The sequence below is a fragment of the Nothobranchius furzeri genome, chromosome 1 (genome assembly GCF_043380555.1).
Source record: "Nothobranchius furzeri strain GRZ-AD chromosome 1, NfurGRZ-RIMD1, whole genome shotgun sequence".
Lineage (NCBI taxonomy): Eukaryota > Metazoa > Chordata > Actinopteri > Cyprinodontiformes > Nothobranchiidae > Nothobranchius > Nothobranchius furzeri.
Genome location: NC_091741.1, coordinates 110,936,390 through 110,958,264, shown reverse-complemented (window position 1 = coordinate 110,958,264; position 21,875 = coordinate 110,936,390). Strand labels below are relative to the sequence as shown.

General features: G+C 41.7%; 1 protein-coding gene across 2 annotated transcripts in view; it reads right to left on the bottom strand.

Annotated features, from left to right (window-relative positions):
- Nucleotides 1–21,875, bottom strand: part of il1rapl2 (interleukin 1 receptor accessory protein-like 2) — a 713,182-nt gene that overhangs the window by 55,572 nt on the left and 635,735 nt on the right. For both annotated transcript variants that reach the window (XM_070553197.1, XM_070553198.1), the window contains exon 8: nt 191–323. In XM_070553197.1, the coding sequence (XP_070409298.1) occupies nt 191–323 (133 nt within the window). The remainder of the gene's footprint in view (nt 1–190; nt 324–21,875) is intronic.

The window sequence follows — 21,875 nt, the reverse complement described above, 5'->3', positions numbered from 1 at the left end:
GCAGACAGAGTGAGGCGGGAAGCTTTTAGCCAAGCGTTTTCAGACTTCAGTAGAAACAAAGACCTGTAAACGTGAGGGCTGCAGCTCTGTCATCAGCATCTTCCCAAACAGCTCCAGTTTGGAACTTTGGAATCATCATGTGGTTCATTATCGTAAATGCAATAAGTAAAATACCTGCAGAGTCACTCACCTGACCTCACTTTCTTTTATGTGTCCAGCAAGTTCTTCAACAAACTTCTCTCCTTTCATCCAGTAGATGATGGGCCTCCTGTTCTCTCCGCTGTAGCCAAAGAAGGCCTTGCAGTCCAAGCTGAGAGGCATACCTAGAGGACACAACACAGGACCACTGTGAAGACAGATCTGCACCGCTCTGCAGCTGAGACTTCAGGACTGACAACAACTGAAAATAGGCTTTTATCATGACTCTACAGCTGTGTGACTTTCAGAAAAAAAGACATTATTCACAAATGCTGCATTTTCACGGCATTGCAAGCCATCCAGTATATGTAAATATATAGTCTGACCACATCCATTTGAGCTCCATCATTGGCCGGAATCTATGGTTGTCCTTCAAACTATCTCCACACACAACCTGACATCACTAGGACCAATCAGAGCAACAAACAATGTGCCATATTCATTGCTACAGACATCTGTCAACAGGGCAATCCACCATACACAGACAAAAAAGGCACATAAAGGATTTTTCTAAATTAATGTCCTAAAGTAGCTTTCCAGAGTTTTCCCCTTTCAGAAATTATGTATGCTTTTTCAGAAATCCGTAAAAGTGACTATCTTATGTGCTGTGATGTAATGTAAGCAATACGTCTTTCTTTTGTTTTGTTTTGCTGAGCACGCCTCCTGCCCCGCATGCTCCGTGCAATAGGAAACTGAGCGCCGACCAAAAGTAACCAATAGCGCTTACATGCTTCAAATTTAAGGAGTACCTCGGCCGATGCACAGTTGATGAACTTTTCACGGACAAGAGAGTCTCTAAAATATAGATATGTGAGAACACAACATGATATGAGAATAATACTTGTAAAAATGTGTGTTTTAGCTGTTTGTCGGCCACAGAAGCACATTTATAAACAAGAAATGTAAAGTCACCATCTTAATAAAACAGATGAACAGACTTTTTGTGTGATATGCAAGTCAGCCACTAGATGGTGTCATCGGGTAAGAGAAATACTCCAGAAAGATGCTCTAAGTAACAATATCTGATCATTTCTTTAAACAGCGTTTTTCCTGAGCCGAAGCCATCTTTGTAGTTTAATGCCCTTGCAGCTCTGGGCCTAAGGCTATTCAACATCTCTCTTCAAGCAGAAGCTGTGATTGGTTAGACCTAAAAATGTTCGGCCCAATGGTAGACCTGCGGAGGCTACAATGGAGCATGGCTAAACCGACCTGCATAGCTAAATCTTTTGCTGAGCCTACGGTTGGTCTAGGTTTCTTTTTTTAACTCAAATCTAAACTAAAAACATCAGAAACTTATCTTGGAGCACAGGGGCATGGAGGTCCCATGAAATACTGGACAAATATCAATTTCTCCCACTAACATGTAAAATGTTACTGAACAGTAACATATTACAACATATAAGAAAATGTCATGCTCCTGTTTTCAGAAGCGATGTTCCCAAATATCACCCAATTAAAGACGCTTAAAGTATCGGAGTTCTAGACATTTGGATGAAAGCTTGAAAATTCAGATGACCATGATCAGTCTGTGCGTTGGGTATGAGATGGGACTCGGTTAAAGCCGTTTTCTAGATGATTCTAGCTGCTGCTTTGAATGAGACTAACTAAAGAGTTCTTGATCTAGTGAGCCTTTTCCGTTATTTCTGACGACCTTTTCAATGGATCGTGTATTATTTTCCAAAAAGACAAGGTCCACCTGTTACAGTAAATGAGTTTTAAGCAAAGATGAGACAATGTCCCTAAATAAGATGGTGCAGATGTTGAAGAAAGAAAACCAGCAGAAGTCAGAAGATTTCAAAACTAGCTAAAGCTCCTAAGATGAACCTAGAATCACTTTTTAATAGGTTGCTTTGTCGTGTGAGGAGGACCAGAACATCCTCTCCTCAGCCTCTCCATCACCTCCTGCAGCGAGACCCTAAGTTGTTCCCAGGTTAGCCTAGAGAGGTTTTGTTCTGGGTTTGCTCTAGGGTATCTCCTGGAGGGACATACTGAAAAAATCTACCCCAGAGGCGAATGCCTGAACCACCTCACCTCACCTCAGCTCCTCACCCTTTCTCTAAAGCTGAGCCCAGCCACCCTGCGGAGGTAACTCACTTCAGCTCTCCATTCATGATCATGGTCTATCGAGAACCCCGTCTTCACCACAACAGACCAGTTCAGCGTCCACATTGCTGCAGAGGTGGCTCCAGTCCACCTCATGGAACTAGGATCGGGACAATTTTACATGTAACTTGTACCAAGCTTTGTAACCTGTAACATGTTTTGTAACTAACTTTCGTTTTGTAGCATGTAACGTTTGGTACATCACATGTAACTTGCAGAAAGGGCGGCGCAGTGGTTAGAGCTGTTGCCTTGCAGCAAGAAGGTCTGGGGTTTGCTTCCCGGCCTGGGATCTTTCTGCATGGAGTTTGCATGTTCTCCCTGTGCATGCGTGGGTTCTCTCCGGGTACTCCGGCTTCCTCCCACCGTCCAAAAACATGACTGTTAGGTTGATTGGTCTGTCTAAATTGTCCTTAGGTGTGTGTGTGCATGATTGTTTGTCCTGTGTGTCTCTGTGTTGCCCTGTGATGGACTGGCTCTCTGTCCAGGGTGTACCCCGCCTGATTGCCCGTTGACCGCTGGAGATAGGCACCAGCTCTCAATGCTACTAGGATGAAGGGGGTGGGGTGGGGGGATACACCGCAGCTATCAGACGTCACAAGATACAAACACAGTCAGAAGTCACCTACAACACATCATGATATCTTCTTCCTCTTTAGATTTTTTGTATCAGGAGTCTCCACAGTCTGTCTCTATTCCTATCTCCTCCGCCCTCACACCAACCATCCATAAATCTGTTCTTCTTGCTCTCCACCTCCAGCCTGGTGGCTCCAACCTTATTATCCAACCATCCTTCTCAAACCATCTCAGTCAGTCCTCTCTTGACTATCTCCAGAACATCTAACATGAGCCGTCCCTCTGACGTCCTCATTCCCGATCCTGTCCATCCTCGTCACTCCTAAAGAGAACCTCAGCATCTTGAGCTCTGCTACCTCCAGTTCTGTTGTTGCCTCTTGGACACTTTCTCTAAAACATCACTATTCTCCAGACAAATCCTCAAATAAAACAAAGAGAAAACATGAATAAAATATGAATTAACATTAAATAACACTATGACACAGAAGGGCAGACAGTATCCTTGCCAGCTCTCAGAAACGCAACCTTTAAAACCTTTTCACTTCTTTATTACAGCTATCAGTGTGATGATGAGTTATTAAAAGACATTCTAATGGCCGCCACCTTGTTAGCCAATCAATTAGCGAATGAGTACGATAGACCTTGGTTTTATTATAATTGACGCCCCATCAGCACACAACCACAATGCTGAGTAATGATGTTAGAGGAAACACCATTGGTTTTGTTCTGGTCTGAGCTCATCCCTAATCGGACCTTTTCTAAGCTCCAGCCGCCGCCCACAGCCTGGGTAAACACGCTTTTATTTTGATATGGAAATGCTTCAAGTCTGGTGTCATCGCCTAACTTCCTGTGATGGATGGAGCTGAAGGGGAGGAGACAGGAGGCGCTGACATGTGTCACTCTCATGATGAAGAACACACACACACACACACACACACACACACACACACACACACACACACACACACACACACACACACACACACACACACACACACACACACACACGCACACACGCAATTTAGAATCGGCCATGAAAAAGAGTAATGGAGGGAAATTGGTTTGGCTTGATTGCGTGAGTGTGTGCTTGTGTGTGTGTGTGTGTGTGTGTGTGTGTGTGTGTGTGTGTGTGTGTGTGTGTGTGTGTGTGTGTGTGTGTGTGAGAGAGAGAGAGAGAGAGAGAGAGAATATGAGAGCTGCAGTAATTGATTAGCACCCTGAGGGTGTGTTTGTGTTCCCAGCATGTTATGGTGATTAAAATCATCAACTTTGCTTGTGTGTGTGTGTGTGTGTGTGTGTGTGTGTGTGTGTGTGTGTGTGTGTGTGTGTGTGTGTGTGTGTGTGTGTGAGAGAGAGAGAGAGAGAGAGAGAGAATATGAGAGCTGCAGTAATTGATTAGCACCCTGAGGGTGTGTTTGTGTTCCCAGCATGTTATGGTGATTAAAATCATCAACTTTGCTTGTGTGTGTGTGTGTGTGTGTGTGTGTGTGTGTGTGTGTGTGTGTGTGTGTGTGTGTGTGTGTGTGTGGAGTGTTGTGTGTGTGTGTGTGTGTGTGTGTGTGTGTGTGTGTGTGTGTGTGTGTGTGTGTGTGTGTGTGTCCTAGGTAAAATTGGGGTCACTTTTCTCTGTGTGCATCACAAAGCAGAATTTTAGTTTGAGGCCACAACAGCAGGACATTTATGAGCAGTCAAAAAAAAAAAACAAGTGTGTCACCATCAAATAAAACCTTTGCACAAAGGACTGACGGGAATTTTCACACTCTGGCTCATCATCATTGCACACTGCGGCGGGGTGCGATTACACCTAGATGCTTTCTCCTTCAGTGTGATTCACAAAGGAAGGTTTCACTTCTCAATCCTGGGAGTGTTTGCAAACAAAAATCCAGTGGCGGTTTGTGTCAGAACCATCTGGTTTGGTGTCTGAAGTCCGACAGACTCTGCCTGTCAGCGGCGCTTCTCTAAAACTCAGAACACGTAGCTGAACATAAACATCGGTCCAGACTGCAGTATGCCCTAGCTTCCCTCTTAAATGCTAGTATTCAGGCACAAGGAACTGCTGGTTATCAGATGCAAACATCTGTTTCCTCCTTCAGCTTCAAGGTTGTTTTCTGTCACACGTTCAATTAACATTTTGTTAAATTCAGACTAAGATGGAGTATTTTGAGGTGATTTGGCTACATCAGTACACTGTGGTTATTCGGCTGTCTAAAATCAGACTGCTAGAACCCTCAAGCTCCTCCGCCTCTGGTCGATGACCTGAGCTTGGAAGGATGAGGCGTCATGCAGAAGGGGATGTATATATATATAAAAGCGTGAGAATAATAATTGTAAAACAATGTGTTTTAGCTCGGTTGGCCAGCTAGAGATGTACATTCATGATCAAGAGGTGTTGCTTTTGGCCATAAATACAGAAGTGGGAAGAGCATTTTAAAATTTAAAGTCCCACAGTCATCATCCCACACTGGTGAAATTCCTCTCTGCGTTTGACCCATTCCTATGGAGGGGAGTGGTGAGCTCCAGCTGTGGCTGTGCTCATGAACTATTTGGTGGTTTAGCCCCCCAGTCCAACCCCTTAAAGCTGAGTGTCAATCAGGGAGGCATTGGGTCCCATTTTTAAAAAGTCTTTGGTATGACCCGACCGGGAATCGAACCCCGATCTCCCAGTCCCACGGTGGACACTCCACCACTAGCCCTCTGAGCTGGTTAAAGATGTGGTTCACTAGTTTAAACAATACATTTGCAGCGGTCTCTAGAGTTGGCAGCCCTGAGATGAGTGTAGGAGACTATTTTCATGTTCAGCATGCGTGAAAAACTCTACGTGACTGATTATAATCAGAAATAATCATTAAATGTGGATTTTCTGTGTTCCACACCTTTAAAAATACTGAAGGGACAATGCAACCCACGTCTTCGAGACCAGGCTGCAATGATAAAGCCTCCCACTAGGAGCGCCACACAAGAACCTGTAAACATTCCTGCCTCTCATAGACATCCACCTGCTGTCGGCTGTGCATGGCTGGAGAAATACAGAGCCGTGCCTTCACCTTTAACGAGGTGTTGGTTAATCATAATTCTACTTCACACATTGTGCTGCTGTACGTATGGAACTAGGATTGGGACAATATTACATTTAACTTGTACCAAGTTTTGTAACTTGTAACTTTGGTACGTAACATGAAACTTTTATTTAGTAACTTGCAGAAAAAAAATCAATGTACAAGTTTCAAATCACATCAACAATTACAAAACTCAAGTCTACAAGTACAAAACATTTTGTCCCAATTCTAGCTTGCTTCCAAAAGGAATTGTCTTGGACAGGAATCCAAGAGTCATGATTGGCTGGTCAGACAAAGCCTGTCATTGGTTCTTTGGGAAGGAAGCTAGAATTGGGACAAAATGTTTTGTACTTGTAGACTTGAGTTGTGTAACTGTAGACTGAGATTTGTGTTTTGAGAGTTGTGACTTGAAACTTGTGCATTGATTGTTTCCTGCAAGTTATAAAATGAAATTTTCATGTTACGTGTCACAAAAAGAAAGTTACATGTCACAAAATAAGAATTAGAAGTTACAAACTGGAAGATACATGCAACAAGACAAAAGTTATAGTTATAAAACATGTTACAGGTTACAAAGCTTGGTACAACTTAAATGTAATATTGTCCCAATCCTAGTTCCATACATATGCAGCTTACCTCCTAGAACACTCCAGCCTTTCGCTCCTTCCACTGTCCTCCTTGTTGCTGCATGAGGCTGGAGAAAGGGGATAATAACCTTAGACACAAGGTTTCCAAGATAAGTGGTCAGGTTATTTTTTGGGGGGACCTCCAAGTGTGGCGAGCTGGTAGGACAAATTTAAGATAAAAAAAAACTGCTTCCAGTGCAATGTTCCAATTATTATCTGAACTCATCAAAAAGAAAAAATTAGAAGAAAATGAATTTCAAGTGATGAATTCATAACAAACTGTAGCCCCTGACTGGCTCAACAATGGAGTTCATTTCATTTGTTCTGATTCTTGGTCGGGTTAGAACCGCGAGTCCTGGAGGAACTGATTAATGACGGCCGTAATATATCTAGTAAATGAAAAGACTGAGTTGGGCGTTTGGGATGGCGGTAAAGCCACAGAAACACAGAGCTGGTCTGATATTCTTGCAGCCACTGTTCACATCATTAGTCGGTTTCACTCCTCAGTCTTTGGGGTTTCCTGTTCTCACCTGGAGTCTGAAACAGATTACCTCCCATCTCACAGTGCCTTCTCACCCTTTTTCCTTTTGTGTGTCAGGATTCATTCTCTTTGCAATCATCCGCTGTCTGTCTTCTGTTTGGTGCTATCCTCATCGTCCCTGACTGAACAGGAGTGCTTCCCCTGCAGCGCTACAGTACAGATGCCTGTCTGAACTCGATGTTCATGAGAACTGCTGGGTGTCTTTAGTCACCCAACACTTCGCTGCATCTAATGGGTACATTATTAAAAAGACGCATGAAAAAGCTTCAGATAATGAAATTAATGAGTATTATTAGGTGTGGCGTGACAAAAAACTAAAGGCTAGATGACTGAGAGGCTACTGGAGAAAGCGTTAGAATTACTGTCATCAATTTGCATTTTTAACTCATGTCTTCGTAATTCAGCCTGGTTATTAAATCTCAGCCTACTTTACACGAAGACTGATGTTCAATAAGAGTAATTAAATTGAATTGTTCTTTTCCCTGGGAAATCAGGAGGTGTCATGGGAGCAGGCGAGCTGATGTGTTTCAGTGAACATTCTCATTTAGATAGCTAGATCCAGATATTTTATATCAATAAAGTTTAGAGATGGATGAATGGGTGGAGGGTCTTCTGTTGTGCAAAAGAAAAACACAATTCGGTACACTGACGTAAATCACAGCTAGAAACAGGAATGTAACACAAGTTGAGGTGAAACCATAGATTGTAAGATGGACCAACCCTCCGCGCTGTCGACCAAAGGTCCCTGAAGAGCTGAATTGAAGCCCCATGGGCGGTTCACGGCTGCCATCTCTGCAGTCACTAACACAAAATACATAAATGGAGCTGAGAGCAGAGTTGTAAAGTTGGGTGTGCTGTAATGCTGTGTCAATGTAGCTATAAGCTAACTGAAGCAAAGCCTTTAGCTAGAAAACCACAGTTGCGTGGCTCTGGTACCTTCTTTAGCAGTAACGCTGTAACATTTTTATCATGACGCCAAGGTTGGACCTCACCTGGAGAAAGCAGGGCGAAAGCGACTGGCACAAAAGCTGACGGCTCATCGGACACCTGTCCCTAAATATTCCTAATTTGAAGGTTTGATTACCGTAAATCCTCTAATACAGGCCCGGGCCTGTATTTGACTCAAGCTCATCAAGCTCCAGGCCTTTATTGGAAGGAGGGCCAGTATTAGAGGCAGGCCTCTCTTTGAGCAAAATGAACTAATGGTTCACTGGAGTTTTTGACAGTTAAAATTGCGCCCACATTTTCAAAGTTAAACACATTTCTTTTAACAACGGTAGTTCCTGCTTCAGCCCTCTCCCCCCTCCCCCTGCTTCAGCCCTCTCCCCCTGCGCAGCAGCCGCAAACTCACTGATGTGCCTGCAGCCTCTCGGAGTTCCTGCTGCTCTAAACATTAAAATAATTATTTCATTTTCTGTTCCTCACTTCTGATTACCTTCAATGGTGTCTGTTTGTTGCAACAGCAGGTACAAAAACTAACTTGTTTTTATTTGACTATTTTTCTGTCCTGTCTGTTTATTATCTTCCTGCATCTCCTCTCAGTCCTAAAGAAAAACTGCTACCTGGGTTCATATATATTCACCTCATGAGTTACCTTTGAACTGCAGTTCTAAAAGATCTACCGACCGCAAAAACAGCGGAGCGCTTGCTGTTTGGTGGCTGTACCAGTGATCAGTGCGTCGGAGGACAAGGTGATGCGCGCAGCGTCCCGCTCCACAGCATGCAGCGAAACACATCAGGCGCAAATAAAAGACAGAAAACATTAAAGGAAATGAACCGACATGAACGATCGCGTGTCAGTACCTACGGTCTGGCACTTGAGTTTTACCCCCAAAAAGAGAATCTGATCATACGATAATTCAATAGGGAGCGTGGTTTCACAGACGCGGAAGTGATAGCGTCGGTGAAACGCCGGCTGCTCTAGGAAACCCCCGAGCGTTCGAGCGTCAACGAAGTGACACGGAAATGCCGGGCTTTCCAGAAGTAAGTAAGATAACTTACTATGAGCTGATAGTTCGTTGGATTGATCGGTAGGTTGGAAACTCTGATCGTGAATCTGAAGAAACGATGACTGAGTGGTGAGCTGGAAAGGCGACTTCCGTTTATAGCCGCGGTTTGTGACGTAGGTGCGACGTGAAGGGAATCCCCGCGAGGGGCATGCTGGGAGTCCCTACTTCACGGATTTTCACCTATCGCGGCCAGGTCTGGAACGCATCTACCGCGATAAACGAGGGATTACTGTAGTTCATACACCCCCTACTGCTGCTCCCCAGAGTGTTCTGCAGCATAATCAGCGCGTTCTCTTTGAACTTGATAGTGTAATGACCTGGCTGGGGTTGTAAGCCAGGTGCATTCTGGGTATTGTGTTATATGTGTTTCCTATCATTCTGCTAGTTCCTATGTGCTGATTTGCGTGTTGTGTGAGTGTTATTTAAGCCACAGGGAAGGTGATGTGTGTTCTGTGGAGCGGGTTGAATTAGCATGGTTAACTGACACCGTGACTCTGTGTGGTAGGAGCGTGATAGAGGATCGTGTCTGTAGCGTTACTAAGCCTTGAAGAAAAGGCCTAAAAAAGGTCTGCGTGAACTTCTGCTGCCTCCTGCTGGTTGATTTGGGGACTATAACCCTGCCGCTGGGACGCTCATACTTGCTTGTTACCACATTCCACCCGGCCTCAATAAGAGACCGGCCATTATTTACCTCCGCTGACTCAGACACCGGCCAGAATTGGAGACCCGGCCTTTAATTGAATACCGGCCTGTATTAGAGGATTTACGGTATCTAAACATTTGCTTCACTTTTTAAAGTCAGAGTTCCCCCTTAGGAAAATGAAACAGGTGACCCCTAGTGGCTGGCTGCAGTTAAAATGTTCAGTCCTGCCCCCTTAAAGAGACAATGTGTATTTCTTACTGTTAATCTCTGGAAATATCTACGGAAATGTTGAAAATTAATCAAATGATGCACAATTGTTGAAAAATAATGGCTGTTTTGTAACATATAAAATTGTGTCTAAATTACATGGGAGCAGGTTTAAGGGTCAAAGTGTCAATGTTCATGTTCTACCGAGGTGTCTGTTCTCTGTTTGTTAGCCGTTTAGCTAGCTGAGCAAGGATACACGGGAGGTGTCTTGTAGCCTAGCCTTGGTCAAAAATTTCCCAGAATACACTGCCCTATTTTCAAAAGGATGGCGGATCAGAAGCCAGCAGCTACTTCGGGGGCAAATTTCAAATTTAAATGTAAGTCAACTAATTGTAGCTATTGGGCTGATATCTGAAATGTTTATATTTGATCCAAAGAAGTTATCTATGGTTGGTTAGTTGCTTAGCAGTTGCAGCTTCAGTGGCTAGTGGGTAGCAACTTGCTTATAGATTTAAGTTAACAAATATATACACAATTTAAAAAGTAAAAGGCTCATTATATATTTATATTGAAACTTATACATATAAAATATAACGTTATCTCCCGTGTCACGTGACTTAACGTGACCGCCGCAGAAGCCGCGGTTACGTGATGCAAGTCTGTTCCATTTAACCATTTTCTTTGTCCAAGGAAGGACAGTGCCCTCGTAAGCAAGGCGCCTGGCCTTGCAACACATCGCCTTGCAAGGCCACGCGCCTTGACATTGAGAAACACCCTAAGTCTCTGGTCGATGCCATATTAGATGCCATGTTTCCTTCTACGGAAGCCCATGAGGATAAAATGGATCTACTGATTTGCTACAAATGGTTACAAAACTTTCACCAATAATAAACATTGTTTTACACATTTACCTCTTCACTCGTTGCCAGTGATGAAAGGGAATCTGTTGTTCTTGTTATTTTGCTGGAGGTTGTGCTCCCAGGGATTTTTGACCCTAATGGCCATCCGTTGGTAAGGTCTTCCTCGAACACAAAAACACAGCTTGCTGTCAATAATTTAGGTATGTACTGCCCCTATCGCCAGGGAAAATAAACATTGTCACTTTAATGTAAGCTAAAATGTGTTTCTGACTAAAGCCGACATCCTAACACCAGTCGTTCACTAGCTTGCCAATGTCAGCAATAGTTTTCTGATAGCATTTACATGGCAGTTTCCAAAACGTCCTACTCGCCTTGCTCTCGTGTTTATGGAACATTGAACATGTCCAAACATAGAACCCTCCTGGATCTCCCAGTTTAGACTCTATTTGAGGCATAAAATAAGAGCCACGAGACTACTCGTCGAAGAGCAGACTAAACTGCTGATGAAATCAGGACAAACTCAGAACATTCCTTTATTTAGTTATGTTGGTTCTTATGTTTTAAGTGCTTCACATAGCCAGATTAACAATATGCGGATGATGGTAGCATCCACTAGCCTGAGTTCAGGTATTATGAGTAAGGTAAGGACAACATCAAGCCCTGGCTAAGGTACAGATGGGGTTTTATTGCTTATCTTCATGCTTTAATAGATTCGAGTGGTTGATCTCTAGAAAGCAGATAGAAAAATGAGTGATGATCATTTTTCCTCTCTATTCCATGCTCTTTGTTGTTGTTTTGTTTTCTAAGGCCATCTCATATTGTCTCTAAAGAACCTTCTGACTTTAGACAGATATAGCCCAGCTCAAGCAAGGCTTGCATAAGCACATTGTCTAATTCTGGAAGCAGCATGCTCCAGTGACTCTGACTTAACAAATGCACTGATCCTTCCAATCTAAGTCTTGCTCCAGTGTAGCACAGCTAAAAACAATCTGCAGGATCTGCACATGCCTGAAATAACAGCTCAAGTCCTAATAGGTCGAGACACCTCCTGTAAAGCCTGCGAGCATGCAGACTTTTCATTTAGAAGGCTCAAATGTCACATTTAGCTAAAAAAATTCTGCTTTGATTCATTCTAGAAAAGATTAGATGTTTTTACAGTTTAACAGAAAAAGGATAATATTAAAAATTAAAAATATGATGCTATTTTAACACCTTCTAAACCCATAGCTTTATGTACATAAAATCACCAAACAGCCTACATTGAACTAAAGGTTCTCAGATAAACACAGAAAACATCTAGAATCAAGCCAACACCCAAAGCAACCTTATATGTAAAAGTATAGACCTAGGTAGGGTTAGACCTCATTAAATTATATGCTTAAAGGACCATTGTGTGATGTTTACTGACATCTAGAGGACCACCAGAGAACAGCAACCACCCCAAACCCCAGCACTGTGTGATGACTAAGCACACCTCTATTGTGTTTATGACTAACTACAGGAGGAAAATACAAAACTTCAGGATCACCTCCTTGTTTTATACTTCAACATAAAGGCTAATTTGAGCAGAATTCATCACAGACTGGCCAGGTTTTCACCTGCATGAATCTTGTAGGCAGACTGAAACATTAAGTGCTCTAATATTTTCTGTTAGACATCTGCTTTGACTGTGGACAGTGGAGCAACCAGCATGGACACCATCACTGACTTTGGAAACTTCCCTCTAGGAAGTAAAACATGGATTCTTTACATCTCCACTTTTTCCAGATTCTGTAAACTTGACTTACAAACTTGACTTTATTCTGAAAGCAGGATTTGGACCACTGAGCTCAGGTAAGACACTTCTGGTTCAGGAGTGGACATTTGTAGTGTGTGTAGAGGCTCTTGATGTCACAGGACTGAGTCGGGCCTGCTGAAGGTGGCAAATTACATTTTGCTGTCCTCTAACTCCGGTCATACTGCGGTCTTGGTAATTTTGGACTTGACTGCAGCTTTTGATAGGGTGGACCATGGAATTTTGTTATGTCTCCTTGAAAATACTGTTGAAATCCGGGGAGTGGCTCTGGAATGGTTTCAATCCTATTTATCTGATAGGAGTTTTTGTGTTAAAGCTGGAGACTCAGTGTTCTCCACAGCTCCCCTGTCGAGTGGTGTCCCTCAGGGGTCATTCTTGGGCCTCTTTTGTTCATCCTGTACCTGCTTCCTCTGGGGTGTATTTTTCAATGGTTTTGGTTTGCCTTTTCACTTCTACGCTGATGACAGTCAAATCTATGTGCCCCCTTAAAAATGAGCCTTGAATGTCTGAGAACTTTGTGCCTTTCAAAGAAACCAAAACTGAGGTTTTATAAATTGGGCCTAGAAACACAGGTGGTACACTGTAAACCCAAATTGTTCAAAATAAACAAATATTTTGAGTACGTAACTCATAATTTTAAAATAGTTTTTGAACTCAAATGTGTTGAGTTAGTTCAGCCTTTTCCTTGTTTTAAGTACAATGAACTCAAACTTTTTAATCTGATCAATTCCTTATTTTAGTACGTGTAACCTAAACAAATTAATAAAGAACAACTTAACTAGAATGAGTAATAACTAAAAAAGTGATTAATTTATATTTTTTGTTTCTACTTTATTCTACTCATCTTTACGTCACCTTAAAGCGTGTGTGATAAACAGACTTATATATTTTAGAAAATATTTGTGGACCTGTAGGAAAAACACCCAAGGACAAGCAATTTTGGTGGATTTCAGGAACAAGAAAAAACTGGTGGGCAATGTGCATTGTAGGTAGTCATGTTTGTAGTTCTTTTGTTCTATTTGGGGGTGTTAATACATGGTTATTGTGAGGGGCTGTATTGTTTTTAGTTATTACTTTGTTCAGTGTTACAAATGTGGTGTTACTTGTTGTGTCATGTTGGCACTATAAGTGAAGAGGTTGGTCAAGGGAATGCTCACACTATGACGTTCCTCTATTATTAATGATTTGGGGGTTCATGCCAAGTTCTCTGGATTACCAGCAACCATGGGTGTGTGAGGTTTTCAGTGTTGGTGTTAGCTTCTGCCTTCACTCTACACCTGCCTACCAAATTCCTTTATTAAGTAAATTCAACTTATCTTAATTAACAGTTGCATAGTTAAAATTTTCAAGCATTTTATACTTGATTTAAATTAGTACTACAAACAAAGAAAGTGAAGTTGAGAATTCCCAGATAAATATATGTACTTAAAGCACCTTTCCGGAGTTTTCCCCTTTCAGAAATTGTGTATGGTTTGTCAGACTACCACTTACTTGCTTCAAATTTAAGGAATACCTCGGCTGATGCAGAGTTGATGAACTTTTCACGGACAAGTAAGCCTCTAAAATATAAAATATATGAGAACACAACATGACATGAGAATAATACTTGTAAAACAATGTGTTTTAGCTGTTTGCCGACTACAGAAGCACATTTATGAACAGAAACGTAAAGTCGTGATCTTAAAAAAACACAAGGAGTGTGATATGCTTGTCAGCCACTAGATGGTGCCATCGGATAAGAGAAATACTCTGGAATGAAGCTTCAACTTGAAAAAAATATATTCACTTTACGTAAAAATATGAATCTAAAGCAACTAAATAAAGCATTTATGTAATCAGCTTCACCCAAAATTTTGAGTTATATCAATGTATCGGGTTTTACAACTTGGGACCATTAACCCAGTCCTATAGTTTGAAAATGAATGGAAATTTTAGTTTTTATAAACACATAAGATTGGTGGTGACAACTAGCAAATGTAAAAACATCCTTATCGAGACATCATTTTGATATCCTAATCCATGAGTTTGTGGCAACTAGACAGGACCACTACAATGCCCTGTAAGCGGGCATCAGCCAGTCCTTGATTTCACACCTGCGGCTGCCCTTCACTGGCTCCCTGTCAGGTACCAAATAGATTTCAAAATTTAGTTATTTGTTTTTAAATGTAAAAATGGTCTTGCCCTACGTTACCTGTCTGAACTGATGACGTCCCATGCGCCTTTGCGGTCTCTTCGATCAACTGAGTGTGGGCTTCATGGAGAGCAAACATCTACGTATGTCACACAGTTTACACACTCGCTGGCCAACGAGCACACAGCAGTTACAATCATGCTTAACTCTCTCAGCAGATGGAAGTGCTGAGTCCTTGCTCACTCTACTGCTGGACTTTTGAAACGGTTGAGGTGGGGCCTGTAAATAATGTGCTATGTCCTCTGATTGGTCAACTTCTGTTCTCTCGCTCCCCCTGCATGAAAGATCTTATTGATTCTTCTGAGATCATAAAGGTAGCAGCCATACAACAAATCTGTGCCTTATGACCACTAAAGATGTGAGGCTGTTTGAGTGAAGCAAAGGTTTAGAATTTCTGTGGGTAATCCCAGCCACAGAGACGCTATCGGGACAGGAAATCATCTAAAACTGAAACATAGACAATGTTTCTGCCTGTCAACCCCAGTTTCTGCTTTAGTCCTGCACGCGCGCACGCACACACACACACACACACATGCCCAGGCGACTCATCAGAACCAATCTATCGCTGTCCATCTGTTCACTTGCAGAAAGAGGACATTGCGAGACCTTTAGGTGATTCTGTGAGCAGACCAGGTATGGGTGTATGAGGGGGCTGTCTTGCTAACAGCTGGGTTTTAGGTTCTGGGCTCCAAGGGAACACAGCTGCACATGACTGCGCAGATGGTACCTTACACACACACACACACACACACACACACACACACACACACACACACACACACACACACACACACACACACACACACACACACACACACACACACACACACACGCGCACACACACACACACACACGTATTTAAGTGGGCTGCTCAGCTGTAACCTGGGAGGCAGTTCACACTTTCATTTAATCTATTTACAGATATTCTGCCACTCATAAATTATTCCAATTTAATTTCCAGTCGATTCTATTTTTAGGAAAGGTACATGAATGCCTGGAAGTCTCCAAATCCACATTGTTCTGTGTTGTTGCAACTGTGCATCTATTTAGCAAATATCAAACTCTCCCTAATCACATCTTCACTCATGCACAGACTGGAAATGTATTTACTTCATTTTTTATTTCAACCATCACTAAAACATACGAGAACACAATACAGTATAACTCCACTTCCTGATTTTCACACCCTTTTTTCAACAGTCACTACATCTGACTTCCTTATTAATATCAATGAAAACCTATTTATTATTACATGATTACATAATACATAACTCAAACCACAATCACATTACCAGTGTGCATACCTGAAGCTTGTTTCAGTAAAACGTTACACCAGGTCATCTCGCATCTTTCAGAAGTTACTTAGGATGGAACTATGCTATTTAATAAAATATTACCAAACCGGACTGAGAACCAACCAGTTTTCCTTTGAATGGCTCAATTCTGAAGCCAGTGAACCACTCTTTATCTTTAAAGGAGCAATATGTAAGAAATCTACAGTGAAATAATCACATTCCAGCATCTCAATCATGTTAGAAGGAAGGTTATATTGAAACAGATTAAATTCTTAGCCAGCTGGGGGTTTGTCAGTTTTTCTTCTTTCAAAAAAGTAAAAACAAAGAGAAAAATAAAAGAACGTAGTCACCGTTGACAGTCAGTGAGTTTATGAGGTTGCTGTGTCACCGGCGAGGTAACGGTGCAGCGCCAGCATTTGTAAATTGACACCAGGGCAGGTAAAAAGCTACAGAGTTGTTTAAAGAACTGAGGCCAGTAAACAGGAATGACCTAGACGTTATCTCTCGTACCCCAAAGAAGCCACGGCATTCTTTTGTTTTACTTTAATATCGGATGAAGCAGGCTAGAGGCTAATCTTAATGTTAGGCTAACAAGGCTAACCTCTACTGCACACTGGAAGCATCAGTGGCAGCAAAACAGCACTGCTTCAAATAGAATCCATTACAGTCTATGGAGGGTAACAAACCGGCCACAATGTGGCAATTTTCAGATGTGTCGCAGAAGAGGGTCGCCACACCGCTAAAGATGGTATCAGGTTCTATTTTTTACGTGAGCCACTTCTGGGATGTGTCAATTACTGCAGTTAACATGGGGCTAGACAGGAAATCCCACATGGAATTTTCAGTGTAAAATCCCCAGTAATTTTCAAAATAAAAGTATTGCAATGACGCAAATTCATATATATGAAGGAAATATTGCAAGCAACTTTTTCAATTACCAACAGATCAATGTTACAGTGAAATTCATGTAAAGTGAATAATGAGTCAATGGTGGTGTTTTACTTCCTTTAATGAGTTGTTCAGAACAATAACTGCAAGCTAACAACATGCTAGCAGCAAGAACCACACTTCCTGTAATGCCATTGAAATATTACCGTAATAAGTGTAATAAGTGCTCCCTACCCTAAAACACCTAAGAGTGCTAACACCAGATATGACAATGTATTTATCTATATATTAACTTACTGTGTATGACTCGTCTTTTCTTGTCATTTAGCATCTGATCCATAACTGGCAACAGTCACGAAACTAGCAAAACGGGAGTGAAAGAGTGTTCATCAGGAAAAAAGACTGCAGTTACCTGGTTTGACCACACGTTGTCCTTCTTACATGTTGCACCTTTAGGTGCTTCTTAAGTGGTTAACTCTCTTTATTTAAACACTGAGCGAAACACTGAAACTCGCACATAAGGCGAAAATGTCCTGTTTATGGTGGGAGCTGTTAAACAAACTGAAATCAAATGTATTATTTGAAACAACAGTTGTTGTTTAAAACATTAGGAAAACTAATTATCCACAATGTTCATGTGGTAGAGCAATAACCATTTTATATCTCTAAGCTGATTAGACCTGACGGCCATCTTGAGCCGACAGACAAGCACTGACTAAACATCATCACCCACCTTTCAGCCGCAGCCGATAATTAGTAGAAAACAACTTACATCAGGAACCTGAATGACCTGCCATGAAGGAAACTTTGATCTCACAGTAAACATTTTGGTTATTTTTCTGATTGAAACTCATTTTATCCATGTTTACAGTGAAAACTCCAACGAGCGCACTGCAGATTCAATATAATTTGACGTTACAATCACAGCAGAGAGACTGAATGTTATTAGATAAATATGAGATGCAGAATCACTCCTGGAAATGCAATAAAATTTCCTGTCTAACAGGAAATGAAGCTGCCACAAAGCTGGAAAGAGTTATTTTTGATTAGTCTGAAGAAAACGGAATATTTCTCTCTCTGCGTATCTCACTCCATCACTCCTTCTTCTGAGACTCACACGCTCTCATATCAACTCAGGTGATTCTGGCAGAATTAATAACTCTCTGAGGAAAGTAATAAAGAAAAATCAGCCCTTCATCTTTTTCCGTATTTGTCCGTTTTTTGACAGCTCTAATTAACTAAGTCCTTTATGCATCTATAGGTGACATTTGATTGGCTGGGGGCCTGGCCTTGTTAAGAACTGTTTTAAATTAACAGATGAAATTGGGTATGAGATTACAGCAGATATGTTTGACAAGGTTAATTAAATGACCAGTCACGAGAGGGTGTGTTGAATTACCAGCAGATTGAAACCTGATAACGTGTCCAGTGCTGGAGTTTCTGTCTAATCCCAGTTTCCTAAGAGGGAAGTGATTGTGTTGTTAATTTGGACTTCTTCATTTGAGTATCATCAACATGTTCGACCACCTCTAAATGGGAATTTACTCAAACCGTCTTATTTAATGAGATTTCTGCTGCATTGCAACACAACATGATTTGCTTGAGAATATTTTAATTGAGTTGGCCTAAAATTAAATAAACGTTGGCGGTCTGAGCTTCCTTAAACTCTGTTTAACTCAGAAGCGTAGTAGGTAATGTTGGTGGTACAGATAAAGATGTTAAAAACGTAATCTACAAAGTTATGTTTGCTTTCACCGCCTTATAGGCACACTTTACAGTTTAGCTTGCTTTAGCACCCCCTAGTGTTCATTGTTAATTCACTGTGATTAAATCTCCAAATGAAACTTATCTCATCACTGTGCGTTTTTTAACACCCTACTGTAACAGCTGAAATGTCTCCCCAGCTTTCATTACTTTCTACAGGAGCAGTTCATCACTAAATCAAACACATCAGCTGTGTTCATGATCTAAAACATGCAGGAAACGTGCAGGAAGCAGACTGTCAGCTCCACCCCACAGTTTTTCTTCACCAGCAGGGACTGGACTGGCAACTCTGAAGTTGCAAGTGTGGTATTCTAGCCACTGACAACAGTGGTGTGTGAATGACATTCCATTGACCCTATAAAGGGTCATTTTAGCACATGATGGCTCAAGAAAATAGAAAAAAAAAAAAAAAAAGTTGCATAGTGTGCCTTTAATACCTTTCCAGAACTTGAAGCCACATTAGGGTAGCCTAGACATCTAGACAGATGTCAATGTCAATGTCAAGTTTATTTATATAGCACATTTCCAACAATCAGAGACTGCACAAAGTGCTGTACACAGACAAGCAGTAAAAATAAAATGATAAAACACTGAAAGCCTTCCAGTAGACCCTAAAATTTATTAACGATAAAATCAGTTAAAAGCAAGGGTAAAAGGGTAGGTTTTTAAAAGAGACTTAAAAGCAGAAAGGCTGTTGGCAGACCTAATCTGTAGGGGAAGGCTGTTCCAGAGCTTGGGAGCAGCCGCAGAAAAAGCTCTGTCGCCACTAGACTTCAGCCTAGACTTGGGAACAGATAAAAGATGTAGAGGGCATGATCGGAGGTTTCTTTTGGGGACATGAGTGTTTAAAAGTTCCGACAGATAAGGACAGCAAATTGTGCTGTGCCTTAAAACAGATCAGTAGCATTTTAAATTGAATCCTGTAAGTGATCGGGAGCCAGTGAAGAGCTTGTAAGACTGGCGTTATGTGATTCCTGCGTCTCCTACCTGTCAGCAAGCAAGCCGCCGCATTCTGAGCTACCTGCAAGAGGTGAATTGACGACTACTCCAGTCCATAATAAAGAGAGTTGCAGTAATCTAGTCTTGACATGATTAGCAAGTGTATAACCTTTTCAAAGTCTTTGAATGGTAAATAGGGCTTGACCTTACTAAGAACATGCAAATGAAAGAACACACTCTGGACAACAGAACTTATCTGTTGATCAAGTTTAAAATGGCCATCAATGAAACAACCCAGATTTCTTGCCTGAGACACACAAAGGGATTCTAAAGGGCCAAATACACTGTTTACCCCGTGCAACAGCCCAGGGTCCCCAAATACGACAATTTCCGTCTTTTTGTCATTTAAAGTGAGAAGGTTCAATTGTAGCCAGTTTTTAACATCTTTTAGACAATTCAGTAATTTGCCAAATGATGGCCTTCAAGAATGTAGTGGGACATATATCTGCACATCGTCCGCAAAGAAATGATACGAGATGCCATGCTTATGAAAGATTGCACCAAGATGGTAGCCAAAGCAAAATGATTTTGCTCTGTAGGTTGGTCAAGGATAGCCTGGCCTGCCAGACTCACCCCCTGTCTATTCTACCCAGAAAACGAGTCTGGAAACCCAGGGACAGAGAGCACCATGTGGGGCGGGACTAGCCAGCTCAAAAATAACCAATAAGAAAAAAAGGCGTAAATATACTGTATCGTGCAATGCTGTATTTTTGTTGCTGTAGTCAAAGATGGCGTCTGGCAGCAGCACAAACGCCTATCTTTAGAAGAAAGGTTTTTAGTGCTTCTTGGTGTGGTTTTAAAGATGTTCAAGTAATTTAAAACAGAGGTAAGAGCTGCAGTGAACTCCGCTTCAGATGCCATCTTTGTTGTTTATGAAAAGCTGAGCGTTAAGGTGTATGAAGTACACTGCTCAGCGCTGACTGGCTCCGTTAGAATTCTCAAGGGGTGGGGTTATTTTAATAGGATTGTTACCAGGTTCTTCCCTTCCCATAAGGAAGCATTGGAATGGCTGGCCAGGCTAGGTCTAGCCACACTCCATTAGAGCCTCAGCAGGACTATCATTGGCCAGAGCAGTTTTGTGCCTTGTCTTACAATTGGTTCGGTGGTTGGGATAATGTAACGGAGCGGAACAACTAAGAGGCAAAGGTACTTAAAGTAACAGTGAGCAGTTTCCTACTAGTCTGCCCTCCTGGCTGAAAGTGGAATAAAAACTGACATAAATAATCCTTCAGTAGCTAGCGCTAACAACGGGCTAACACTAAGATAAGCCAACTGATACAAAATAAACAACAAACTAAGTAGATCCACACTATTGGGAAAAATATTAGTGCAAGTTTAGAAGCAACAAAGCCAGGTCACCATCAGCCCATGATTTTGTAGCCTCCTTTAGCTCCCTCAAACTAGTGTAGACCACGCAAATGTTCACTCTGGTTTTAGCTCTTCGCTTCGTCTCCAAAGAAATTACTCTCTTACGTTTACTTTCAAGCTTCGCCATTATGCCAACAGAAAATCAAACTTACTTTTCTTCTTCTTGTGTTTTTTACTGGCAATGGCAAACTGGTAATGCTAACCACTAGCACTACAGCTAACAGCTTTAAAGCAGGTAAAGAACGCCCCTTAGAGCACCTACCTGCTCTACAAAACCATCTAGTGTGATTTTAGGTCAGCAGAGGGCTGCAGAGTATGAAACTGGTCTAGTCTCTAACTCAACAATCACTGAGATCAATGTGACCGTGTGTATTTTACCAGGCGATGGGGGCTGTACTTACCTAAATGATTGTGTTTGAGTAAGACCTTATCAACGGATGGCCATTAGGGTCAAAAATCCCTGAGAGCACTATCTCCAGCAAAATAACAAGAACATCAGATTCTCACTGGCAAGAAGTGAAGAGTTAAATGTGTAAAACAACAAAGTTTATTAATGGTGAAAGTTTTGTGACCATTTGTTACACATCGGTTAACATGTCTTGTCCTCCCGACCTTCCGTAGAAGGAAACATGGCATCCAATATGGCGTCGCCCAGGGACTTAGATCCTCTCCCATGTATTGTAGAACAGCTTTATATGGTTATATGTTATTAAACTGCCAATATTTTTCATCAACCAGGCATCTTTTAATTAACTTACA